The sequence below is a fragment of the Trypanosoma cruzi genome, genomic scaffold, assembly GCF_000209065.1.
Source record: "Trypanosoma cruzi strain CL Brener 1047053516921 genomic scaffold, whole genome shotgun sequence".
NCBI classification, from domain to species: domain Eukaryota; phylum Euglenozoa; class Kinetoplastea; order Trypanosomatida; family Trypanosomatidae; genus Trypanosoma; species Trypanosoma cruzi.
Genome location: NW_001849557.1, coordinates 341710 through 352221, shown reverse-complemented (window position 1 = coordinate 352221; position 10512 = coordinate 341710). Strand labels below are relative to the sequence as shown.

Sequence of the window (10512 nt, the reverse complement as noted above, 5' to 3'; positions counted from 1 at the left end):
TCTTTTTTTTTTTACACAGTCATTATTTTTTTTTTTTGCTTTTTGTTGTTCTTGTTGTTCTTGTTTTGATTTTGGTTCTCCCGGCATTTCTTCTGGTGATTCCTACATTCTTTTTCGGTCGTACGCCGCTGCATCCTTCACAGGATGGCGTCAGTGCGGTCGACACTGCATAAAATTAAAACGGATTTATACGAGGCGGAGACGGCGGGTGAAGCCGCTCAGGCGGTGTTGCAGGCGCTGCCGCGGTGGTTGCCGTGGGTGGGTGCCGGTGCCTGCATCACGGCGTACATTGTGACACTTCGCGTACGACTTTTTATTGCCAGATGGCGCCGTGCCGCACGGCGGCGGGTGGAGCGGAAATATATGGCCATAGGGTATCTGCATGACTACGCCCAGCCTCAAGGGGAGTTTTTCACGCTTGTTGGGGACGACAATGATGATGACGATGGCGAGGAGGGTGACAATACCGCCCTCACACTTTCAGACATAGAGGAGTTTCGTTGTAGCCTTGGCATTCGCTCTCCGCGCGACGACGACCTCCTGCTGCTGGTGGAAGAGATGCTGCTCGTAGACCCTATTCCCGAGGGTTGGGTGCTGTACCGCACCTCCGCTGGTCTCGTGCGCTTTATGAATGTCAACACACAAGAACTCTTCTTTTTCCACCCCGGCAAGCGGGAGGAGGAGCGGTATATACGCGCAGAACTGAAGCGGCGCAACAATGTCTTTATGGAGGCAAAGTTTAACTTCTTGGGCAGCGATGATAAGAGCGGCCGCTTCCCCGGCAGCAATACATCCTTTGCCCTGCGAAGACAACGCCAGAAGAAGGCCACCACCGCTGGTAATAACTGTAGCGACAGTGTTGGTAGCGGCGGGGCGACGTTAAGTTTTAGTGACGACGAGGAGGTGGTGGACGGAAAGGACGAGCAATCAACATTTAGGAGACTTTTTCGCTATTTTGTTGAGCGCGAAGAGCGCAAGATTGAAAGGGATGTAGAGAAGCAGCTTGCTGTGTCGCCTGCCGCAGGCAGCGGTCCTATCGGATCCTCTCGTGCAGAGAGTCGGAGCCTGCGCGTGTTTCCAGCAAATGTGGTTCACAGCGGCTCACACATAAAACGTGTCAGTGTCAGCTGACTCCTTTCCTCTCTCTCCACCGTGCGTTTTTACCACCGCTGTCTTGTGGCGCTGTGGTGGCTGTGTTGCCACGTTTTTGAGGCCCTCTTTTTGGACGTTTGCCAAAGAATACAAAGTTCGTTTGAAAAATCCCGCCAAAAAGCCTAACAACTGTACAATTATGTAGTGAAGCAGCAGTACGGGGAGGAGAAAGCGAAGCAAAAACGAAACAACAACAAAAACAACAACAAAAAAAAAACAAAAACAAAAACAAAAAAGAAAAAAAAAAGAGATAACGAGTGCGGGTGGGCTAGTGGGGAGGCAATTTGTACAGCCCAACCCTCAAAGTATCCAAAGGTCACCTGCAGTATGAACAAATAAACAAAAGGATGGGGCAAAACGAGCAAAAAAAAAAAAAAAGAACGAGTTTAGCGGTGGATGAGGGAGGTTGGATGAGTGCGACAATAAGGAAGAGGAAGCGAGGCGTCACTTGCAGCCAAAGTGGCAGATGAGCTCTGATTGTCAAGAGAAACCGAAGTTTGTTTCCTTCTGGTGGTGGCGGTGGTGGTTTTGGTGAAAGCGGTCATGCTGTCTGACCGTGCAGCGTGAGTTGTATCCCCGCCGCTGTTTTGTACGAATATCTCGTCTCATTCTTTTGTGCCGCCGGGTTGTTTGTGTTTTCCCCAACGAACTGTCATTTATTATGACTTTCCCCACTCCACCCCCCGCTTTTTTTTTTTTGTAATAATGATAATATTTATTGTTATTATTATTATTATTACTTTTCTTTTCTTTGTTCTACTAACATACCGTTTTCAGCGCATAAAAAAATGCCCGGCAAGGAAGTGAAAAAGGCCGCCAAGCCCGCTGCCAAGACTGCTGCCAAGACTGCTGCAAAGCCTGCTGCCAAGTCTGCTGCAAAGCCTGCTGCCAAGCCAGCTGCCAAGCCAGCTGCCAAGCCAGCTGCCAAGCCAGCTGCGAAGACTGCTGCCAAGCCCGCTAAGAAGCCCGCTGTGAAGCCCACTGTCAAGCCTGCTGCCAAGGCAGCCGCGCCCTACAAGAAGCCTGCGGCCATCTCACCTTTTGTGGCGCGGCCGAAAAACTTTGGTATTGGCCACGATGTTCCGTACGCCCGTGATCTTTCTCGCTTTATGCGGTGGCCCACGTTTGTGACGATGCAGCGGAAGAAGCGTGTACTGCAGCGCCGTCTGAAGGTGCCGCCCGCGCTCCACCAATTTACGAAGGTGCTTGACCGCTCCAGTCGCAACGAGCTGCTGAAGCTGGTGAAGAAGTATCCTTCCGAGACGCGCAGGGCCCGCAGGCAGCGCCTGTTTGACGTGGCGACTGAGAAAAAGAAGAATCCAGAGGCGGCGTCCAAGAAGGCCCCGCTCAGCGTCGTTACCGGTCTGCAGGAGGTGACCCGCACCATTGAGAAGAAGACCGCACGCCTTGTGATGATCGCGAACAATGTGGACCCCATTGAGCTGGTGCTGTGGATGCCGACTTTGTGTCGTGCCAACAAAGTCCCATACGCGATTGTGAAGGACAAGGCACGTCTCGGCGACGCGGTGGGCCGGAAGACCGCCACGTGCGTTGCAATCACCGATGTGAATGCCGAGGACGAGGCCGCTTTGAAGAATCTCATCCGCTCTGTGAATGCACGCTTCCTGGCCCGTAGCGATGTTATCCGTCGCCAATGGGGAGGCCTGCAGCTCTCACTGCGTTCTCGAGCCGAGCTGCGCAAGAAGCGTGCCCGCAACGCCGGCAAGGATGCTGCCGCCGTAATGTGAGGAGAGAATGATTACTTCTGGGTATTTCCTTTTTTAACTGCGCCTTATTTTCTGATTTTTCTTCCTGTTTTTATTTTTATCTCTGGCATGTGTTTGGGGATTCGTTACTCTTTTCTTCCTTTTTTATGCCCATGCTGGGGGGAAAAGTGATTTCTTTTTCTTTTGCATTGCAGTGTATATTATTGCGCGGTGTTTTTTTTTCTTTTTTTATTTCCTTCTTTTTGCTTCGGGTGTGCAGCGGCATGATAAGTTGTCTCTTGTGAGAGAGAGAGAGAGAGGACGCAAAGCACAAGGGAAACAACAACAAAAAAAAAGCAAGGGGAAGGGGTGAGGGGTGAGTTCAACGTTGCGTTTTTTCACATTGCGATAGGGGCAGGAAGCGAGAAGGGAGGCCACCGGTACAAAACTGAAGGTTGCCGAACTGCATCCTACACGCGTTGGTAAGAAGCGTGACCCTTTGTTTTCGCCGATATAATTGTCGTAGAAAGATATATTTTCTTTAGCGCGTAGTACGGAGAAGCTGCTATGGCTAGTGCTCTCGATACATTAGCGGAGGACGTCCAAGAGACGTTAAAACGGCTTTCTAGGGCGACGGAAGCCGTCGTCATTGCTGACGCACTGTCAGAGAAGAAGGCCGCAGAAATGGCGGCGCGTCCAATCATGCGAGAGGCCCGTGGCAAAATAAGTATTCTGCGTGCTGAGGTGCGTCGAACGCAGGACCAGGTGACGCGGGCCCAGTACGAAAATGTATGCCGCGATGCGGATGAGTTGGTTCGTTCTTTAGATGCCGAGATGAAACGACAGATTTACCCACAGCGCCCCGCGCCACGGGCCAAGACATACACGGAGCGGAAAGAGGAAGAGTTGTTGGGAGTTGGCGGGTCAGATGGGAAGGGCTTTAAGGACTCTGAACAAGTGCTTCAGGCAGCTGTAAATGTGCAGAATGACGCGTTACTTTCACTAGGGCGGGCGGAGCGACTGCAGCACATGACGGAGGAATCAGGCCGTGAAACACACCAAACGCTGCACCGACAGGCAACGGAGATTTATCAAATAGACGAAGAGCTTCAGAACCTGCAGGGGGGGCTTGATCGAGTGTCACGTGAAGTGAAGTGGTTCTATCGACAGTTGGCTGGTGATCGGTGTTTTGTTTCGCTTTTTGGCATATGTGTCGTGGCGCTGGCAGTGCTGGTTTTTGTGATGTTATACAAGAAACGTCACAAGTGAGTGACGTTGTATGAAGTACTGGCGTGTTGTTTTTATTTTTCGTTTTGCTCCTTCCCATTTCTGTTCCTGAAACAAAAACAATCACGTGTCTGTTAGGATCAAATGGAAAGGGAGAAAAAGTTTGGTGGACTGCCTTGGTTGTTTGTGTTTTATTTGCTTCTTTTGCTTTTTTTTTTTTTTTCTTTCTTGTACGATAATTATTTGAGAGTATAAATATCGTTCATTTGTTGTGCGGAGCGATGTACCTGTTATTTACATTTCCCATTGACCCTTTCCCGCCTTTTCTTTATTTTTTTCTTTTTTCTTTTTTTTTTTTTTTTGTTATTATTATTATTGTGCTGAATGTTCTGTTGCTTAGCCGTTTCCTCTTCCTGCAGTTTCTTCTCTCTGCGTGGCCGGAGAGACGAGAAGGCGAGGGGCGAGGGAGCATAAGAACGCGCGGGAGGAGGAGGAGGTGGTGGGGGCGCACCGCTCCGGTGTGACTGTGCGTGTCTGACTCGCGGGTGAGGCGAGGGTGTGAGGGAAAGTAAAAATTGAGGGAGGGGGGTGGAGGGGGGGGGAGAGCCGACGGAAGGGGGAACAAGGCGAAAGAGAGCAAAGGGAAAAGAAAGGGTGGAGTGGAAGAAGAAAAGGAAGAAGGACGGAGAACAAACAAACAAACAACCGGTTCGGGAGGGGTGTGAAGAGAACAGCGAGGACGCGCCACCCTTCATTTGTTGGTTTGTTCGTTTTTATCTCTCTTCTGTTTATTGTTTTCGTCGTTGGGCATAATCACGCATGGGGAATAAAGATCAACCGTCTCTGTCACGAGGTGAGCACATGGAAGGCGATGACAACTCCACCCCTCCTGTAGGAGACGTGTTGATGCCTGAGGATTATTACGTTTCAGTGGAGAATATACAATTGCTCTGGCTGAGCAAAACCATCGGCCGCACACTTATTGCTCCACTCGACCGTGTGAAGTTCATCCTGCAGTGCCAAGGGGAATTACGGCGTTTAGGAACATTAGATGGATCTTTTAGCGGGGCGTGGCATTGTATGCGTCACCTAGCAGCTGTTGAGGGCTTGCGTAGTTTTTGGCGGGGGAATCTGATTCAGGTGGTTTCCCTGCTACCAATTACAATTGCACAGATTTTTATTGCGCTTCCAACGCAGACTTTTGTGTTTAACGCCTTTGCGCATCATTCGGCGTTGACTTACACCTTTTCGTTCTACGCCGCACACATCTGTGGTGCGCTTGCGGCCTCAATGGTTTCTTACCCGCTTGACTTTGCGCGATTTCGTCTTGCAGTCGATATTAAACCTTTCCGCGGTGCGTCGTACGAGTACCGCCACAGTTTGGCGTTTTTTTCTCACCCTGTACTGAGTGAATCTCCACATCTTCTCTACAAGGGTTTAGGACTTTATGTGTTTGGCAGTCTGCTGTACCAGACGGTACACAGTGGTATTCTAAACATTGTGGAGCCATTTGTCCTTCCCGAGACGTCTGACAGTGGCTACGGCGCAATAGCAGCGCAAATAGGGACAGGACTCACGGCATCGGCGCTCTCAACACTTTGTCTTCACCCCATCGACACCGTGAGGCGGCGCATGATGATAGCGGCAACGGAAGACGATCTCCGTTATTCTTCGAGTATGCATTGTGTGCGCCACATCATGCGGACAGAGGGACCGGTGGGTTTGTACCGCGGGGCTTTTTTTTCCCTGGTACGAATGGTGGCCACCACCACATTGTTCACGCTAGGAAGCATTGCCAATTGAGGGACGGTGCATCGTACAGCGGGGAGGGTGCACTAAAGGATTTGGGAGAGGATTGGGCGAGGGTTAGGGGCAGAGTGGTGATTTTTTTTTTCTTTATTATTATTATTATTATTCTGTCTGTGTCATTTTCTCTATTTTAGGCAAGAGAAATGACTTTCTTAGTGGATATGTTGTGGATGTTACTTTATCACATACTTTGCAAGCCGGATAGGTGAACTTGTAAACACGAAGGGGAACGACATTAGCAAGAGGCAACAGAGGTACGAGGGGAAAATACAAAGGAACAAAAGAAAAAAAAAAAAAAAAAAAAAGAGGAACCAAAGAGAAAGAGGAGACGGAGTGCATGAGGATTGTTGGTGTGGCAGAACTGAAGGGAGGTGCGTGAATGCGTGTGATTGTATATGAGGGATAGAGAGAGGCAGATAGGGGGATATATATAGAGAGGGAGAGCGAGGACAATTGAGATTGGGATTTTTATGACGGCTTGCCGGTAATTTCCTTTTGCTGACGAGTCATGAGCGTTTTGAGGGGCGGCGAAGGCGTTTGACGCTTCTCCCCCCCCTTTTTTTTTTCTGTTATGATTTTTGTGTGGTGCATTTTGTGTGCACGAGGGCGTCTGTATGCTCTTCTTTTTTTTTTTTTTTTTTGTTTGTTACTCGTACTTCTCCGTGTCTTTTTTTCCTCTCCCTCCGTGCCTGTGTATTTTTTTGTTGCTGCTGCTGCCGCTCCTGGTGGTGGTGGTGGTGGGATGATTGGTCCACTTTACTCCCTTTCCTGTTTTCTTCTCAATTTTTTTTTTCTTTTTTCTTTCCTTTGGGATTTGAAGTGATATTTTCTTCTTTTTTCTATGATTCTCTTTCTCGCACTCTGAACTACCGGAAGTGGATGGATCTCCCTGTTCCTCTCTCTCTCTCTCTCTCCCTTTTTCTTCCGTTTGCATGTATCTCTTTTTTTCTTTCTCATTCCGTGTGTCTGTCTGTGCGGATACGCCAGGGGCCGTTATGAAAAACAGTCGAGAAGACCACAACAAATTAGGGCGATTTTTTGTGCGGTAGAAAGGAGTGGGGAGCAGCCATCACATGTGCATGCACGATGACAGGAATTGGTCCATCTCAGTGCTGCCGGGGCGAGAGGGGCTTCAGGGCGTCCCCCTGCCGTCTTTTCCCCGCAGCATCTGATACATGACCCTTCTTTTGTCTCTCTTTCTTTCTTTTTCTCTCTCCCTTGTGTTATTATTATTATTATTATTTTTTTTTGTTTCCTTGAATTGTGCCCCAGCCTTTTTTTTTCTTTTTTCTTTTTGATTTCCCTTTTTTTTTGCCGCGCATGCACGAACCCCTTCGATTTCGACAGGAGACACATTTTTTTTTGCCGCTTGTGCTCCCCTGTCTTTTTTTCAGCCACATCGTACGGCCCTGCCACTGCCCGGTGTGCGGGTGCCTCCAGCCTTTAGTCCCAGCCAGTCGATTTGTCGGGGCACCAGCGGGAGAGAGAGAGAGAGATAGAGAGAGGAGGAGGAGATAACAAAAAAGAAAAGGAATGAAAGCGAAAAGGAAACGAAAAAAAAAAAAAAAAAAAAACAACAACATCCAAAAGAAAAAAAAAAAAAAAAGGAATAATAACAAACATTCAGAGGCGTCGAGGAACAGGCGAGAGGGAGAGCGGGTGGCTCAGCAAACCAAACCGACACGCGGACAGGCCCATTTTTTTTTTGGTCTGCCACTCTCCATTTTCATTAAAATTTCCTTCTTGGCATGTGTGTGTGTGTGTGTGTGTTTTGGCTTTGTGCAGTCGTTTGTTTGTTTGCTTCTTTCAAAGGAGAAATCCTTCCTTTCTTCCCTTTTCCCACGCATTCACTTCTTTCCCTTTTGGTTTCTACTGTGAGGGGGAATTGGCAGGCGAAGTTGTGTAGGGTGGTACTCACGCGCAAAAGATGAGCTGGAGGCAGCGCACACCGCATGGCCGCTCCGCGGAGGTGGAGGACTCAATTCAGTACCTGCAGCGCTACTTTGATGATGCAGAGCCCGATAAACGACGGCCCCAGTTGTTTTCTCCTACCAAGGAGGGCGGTGTTGTGGCTGCGGGCGTGCTGCCGGCTTCCGCGGCCCTTAGGGAGAGGTGGGCGGGATACACACGAGGGGCGGCATCCCCGGGCAAAATAAATGACCAATCACCGAGGTCGGCACGTAAGTCGGACCGTGGCATCAGCAGCAGCAGAATGAGCATCAGCTATAACAGACCATCCCCTCTGCGTGGTGAGGGGCTTTTGCGCAACGAGCGGTCTCCCCCGATACGCGGAGAGGGAACTCGGGCCACAAATTTGTCTTTTTATGAGCCACTAAGTCTGCGCTACGGCTACACCACCAACACCCCTGTTGGACGGCCACCGTTGCATCACCAACAAAATGTAATTCGGGGTGGGACTGTGGCACAAAAGGGTGCATCCAGTGGCAGGTTGGGCGACTTTTCACCACGCCGTGATGATTTAAATGTTAGATATTGGCAGCATGATGGAAAAAACGCTCGCCAAAGGCATCCGGAGAGTGCCGTGAGTCACGGAAGATGGATGCACGACGATCCGGACAGCACGTTAGACATTGAAAACGCAGAGAAATCGCAGTACATCTACCCCCCGCGTCGTCGTCACTCATACCAAAAGGAGGGATTGCTGGATGAAAGCAAAAATTATGATGATAATGAAGAGAGTGAGGAAGAGGAAGAAGAAAAACAAAAGCGGAGGAAGAAATTACCGCCGTCAAATCGCGTCTATACAAGAGGAGGGGGGAACGGTGGGGAGCGGCATCGCACCACGGGGGATGATCATGCCCCTGAGGATGGGGTGAACGCACCCACGGCAGAAGTTACGAGCCACAGCATGCGTCAAGCTACGTGGAATGAATTTCCAAGAACTTTAGAGAAAAGACCTGAGGAGGCGGCACGCCCACAGGATGTATTTCCGTACCCCAAACACGAGGACAACCTGCGATCGATGCTTTTTTATTTGAAAAATTACTACGCCCTGGAACCTGAGGAGTCTCTTCGTGGCATTGAGACGATGACACCGGAGGACGTGCTGGGGCTTGTGCAGTGTTTCTACGTTGATACCTACCGTGTCGTGCGACACGCGAGGGACGCTGCAGGCGTTGGTCGTGCCGGGTTTACTGACAAGGATCCCCCGATGGAGTGTGTGATGGGATTGGCCAGCGATGGTGAATTGACAATGAGAACGAAGGGTGAAACTGAGGATGGGGTCGCGGTGGCGGAGATGGCACCACCTCGACAGCCATCACCACCGCCCGAAATTGTGAACCACTCCCTTGCGTCCCGACGACCCCCTTCGCAGGAATATCGACGACAACGTGCAGCAATGACCAGCGGTAGCACTGGAGGAGGCGGAGGAGGGTGTGTCGCTCGAACTCCACTCGGTCGTCCTTATACACCGCAGTCCCATGCGAGGTTGGAGCATCCGACGCTTGATGGAGCCAACACCAGTTTTCTTACCGATGGCACATTGCTCTCTGTGGTGCCTCCTCAAGAACCCAGCAGCGGTATCATTAAACGACCATTGAAGGAACTCATGCCAATTCTGCGTTCTGGATCGACGCTGTGCAAGCATGTGGAGAACGGCCGTCCGCACACGCGTTTCTTCCGTGTGGAGGATTATCTTGGAGAATATCGTGGCGAGGAGGCGCTTATGCCGCACTTGGTGTGGTATCCCACCGCGACGGATCGAAAGCCCAGTGAGGCTTTAAAGCTTCTCAGCCTACTGGGCGTTCATCTTCTTAGCTCGGATGCTGGCGGCGCATTCCGAAAACTGTTTCGGCGCAGTAGGGGGGTTGTCCTTGACCACAGCCGACGTCCGGTTGCTGATGGCATGTGTGTTGTCTTTCGGTTTGAGAAGCGCGATGTGGCGGTTTCTTTCTTGACAGAGGCGGACCGACAGCTTTGGGTGGGCGGCATGATGGGCGTGGTGGAGAAGAACATGCAGATGGCCTCCCGCTTGCATCAGTAGCGCGCTTTAGAACTCAGGCGGGAAAGGAAGAACGAAAGGCAAGGGAGGAAGAAGGCTCCATAGAATTATATTCGTGCAGCAATTCACTTTCCATGTTTTGTGACGCCGCACTCTCCTGGCAAACTGCTGCTGCCGCCTCTGCTTTTAATGGTCGTGGGCAATGAGAAAAGGAGGAGAATGGGAGCGGCAGGACGAGATGTTTACATTCCTATTAACCCCTCTTGTCTTTACACCTGGCAATGCGCATTACCTTTTACAAAACTTTTTTCTTTTCTTCTTCTTCTTCTTTTTTTTTTTTTTTGGCAAAGTTTTGTTTTTTTATCTTTTTTTTTTTTTTTTTTTTGCTGCTTGCTTCACTAATTCCAAGAGCGGTGCTCGGGGGGTTTGCTGGACTGCCACATTTCTCACCGTCATCTGCGGCTCGTCTGACTGTGAAAGAAGAAGAATTATTCCATTGAGAAGACAGAGAGCGAGGGGGGAACGTGAAGGAGGGGAGTACCACATCGACGACGACACGGAAACACACATACACGTGGGCTGAGTTGAGTGGAAATAAGAGGAAGGATCGTCTTCTGCATTCATAAAATTCATTGCTGAGTGTGTGTGCCGGTG

General features: G+C 50.1%; 5 protein-coding genes across 5 annotated transcripts, besides 22 other annotated features; all 5 read left to right on the top strand.

Moving 5' to 3' along the window:
- Positions 1 to 1759: part of a sequence feature (heterozygous, Esmeraldo-like haplotype) that runs on past the window's edge.
- Positions 27 to 79: a sequence feature (A-rich).
- Positions 145 to 1131, top strand: Tc00.1047053506401.330 (hypothetical protein, conserved; the record flags this gene model as incomplete). The annotated part of the gene is made up of 1 exon (XM_816192.1): positions 145 to 1131. One exon carries the CDS (start codon positions 145 to 147, stop codon positions 1129 to 1131), a length of 987 nt encoding a protein of 328 aa, XP_821285.1.
- Positions 1327 to 1399: a sequence feature (T-rich).
- Positions 1760 to 1936: a sequence feature (areas merged during assembly that could not be assigned to a particular haplotype. This can correspond to areas where the two haplotypes were merged or to regions with more than two copies in the genome that were merged during assembly.).
- Positions 1868 to 1891: a microsatellite.
- Positions 1937 to 2960: a sequence feature (areas merged during assembly that could not be assigned to a particular haplotype. This can correspond to areas where the two haplotypes were merged or to regions with more than two copies in the genome that were merged during assembly.).
- On the top strand, positions 1941 to 2900 carry Tc00.1047053506401.320 (60S ribosomal protein L7a, putative; the record flags this gene model as incomplete). The annotated part of the gene is made up of 1 exon (XM_816191.1): positions 1941 to 2900. The coding sequence occupies one exon, from the start codon at positions 1941 to 1943 to the stop codon at positions 2898 to 2900; it is 960 nt and encodes a 319-aa protein (XP_821284.1).
- Positions 2961 to 10512: part of a sequence feature (heterozygous, Esmeraldo-like haplotype) that runs on past the window's edge.
- Positions 3426 to 4127, top strand: Tc00.1047053506401.310 (hypothetical protein, conserved; the record flags this gene model as incomplete). The annotated part of the gene is made up of 1 exon (XM_816190.1): positions 3426 to 4127. The coding sequence occupies one exon, from the start codon at positions 3426 to 3428 to the stop codon at positions 4125 to 4127; it is 702 nt and encodes a 233-aa protein (XP_821283.1).
- Positions 4266 to 4315: a sequence feature (A-rich).
- Positions 4408 to 4447: a microsatellite.
- Positions 4633 to 4767: a sequence feature (CT-rich).
- Tc00.1047053506401.304 (mitochondrial carrier protein, putative) lies at positions 4905 to 5888 on the top strand (the record flags this gene model as incomplete). Its single annotated transcript, XM_816198.1, has 1 exon — positions 4905 to 5888. The coding sequence occupies one exon, from the start codon at positions 4905 to 4907 to the stop codon at positions 5886 to 5888; it is 984 nt and encodes a 327-aa protein (XP_821291.1).
- Positions 5982 to 6001: a microsatellite.
- Positions 6174 to 6199: a microsatellite.
- Positions 6666 to 6703: a sequence feature (A-rich).
- Positions 6779 to 6817: a sequence feature (GA-rich).
- Positions 7075 to 7117: a sequence feature (GA-rich).
- Positions 7118 to 7137: a microsatellite.
- Positions 7138 to 7152: a sequence feature (GA-rich).
- Positions 7169 to 7207: a sequence feature (A-rich).
- Positions 7375 to 7399: a microsatellite.
- Positions 7414 to 7500: a sequence feature (T-rich).
- Positions 7644 to 7664: a microsatellite.
- Tc00.1047053506401.300 (hypothetical protein, conserved) lies at positions 7822 to 9900 on the top strand (the record flags this gene model as incomplete). The annotated part of the gene is made up of 1 exon (XM_816189.1): positions 7822 to 9900. The coding sequence occupies one exon, from the start codon at positions 7822 to 7824 to the stop codon at positions 9898 to 9900; it is 2079 nt and encodes a 692-aa protein (XP_821282.1).
- Positions 10163 to 10243: a microsatellite.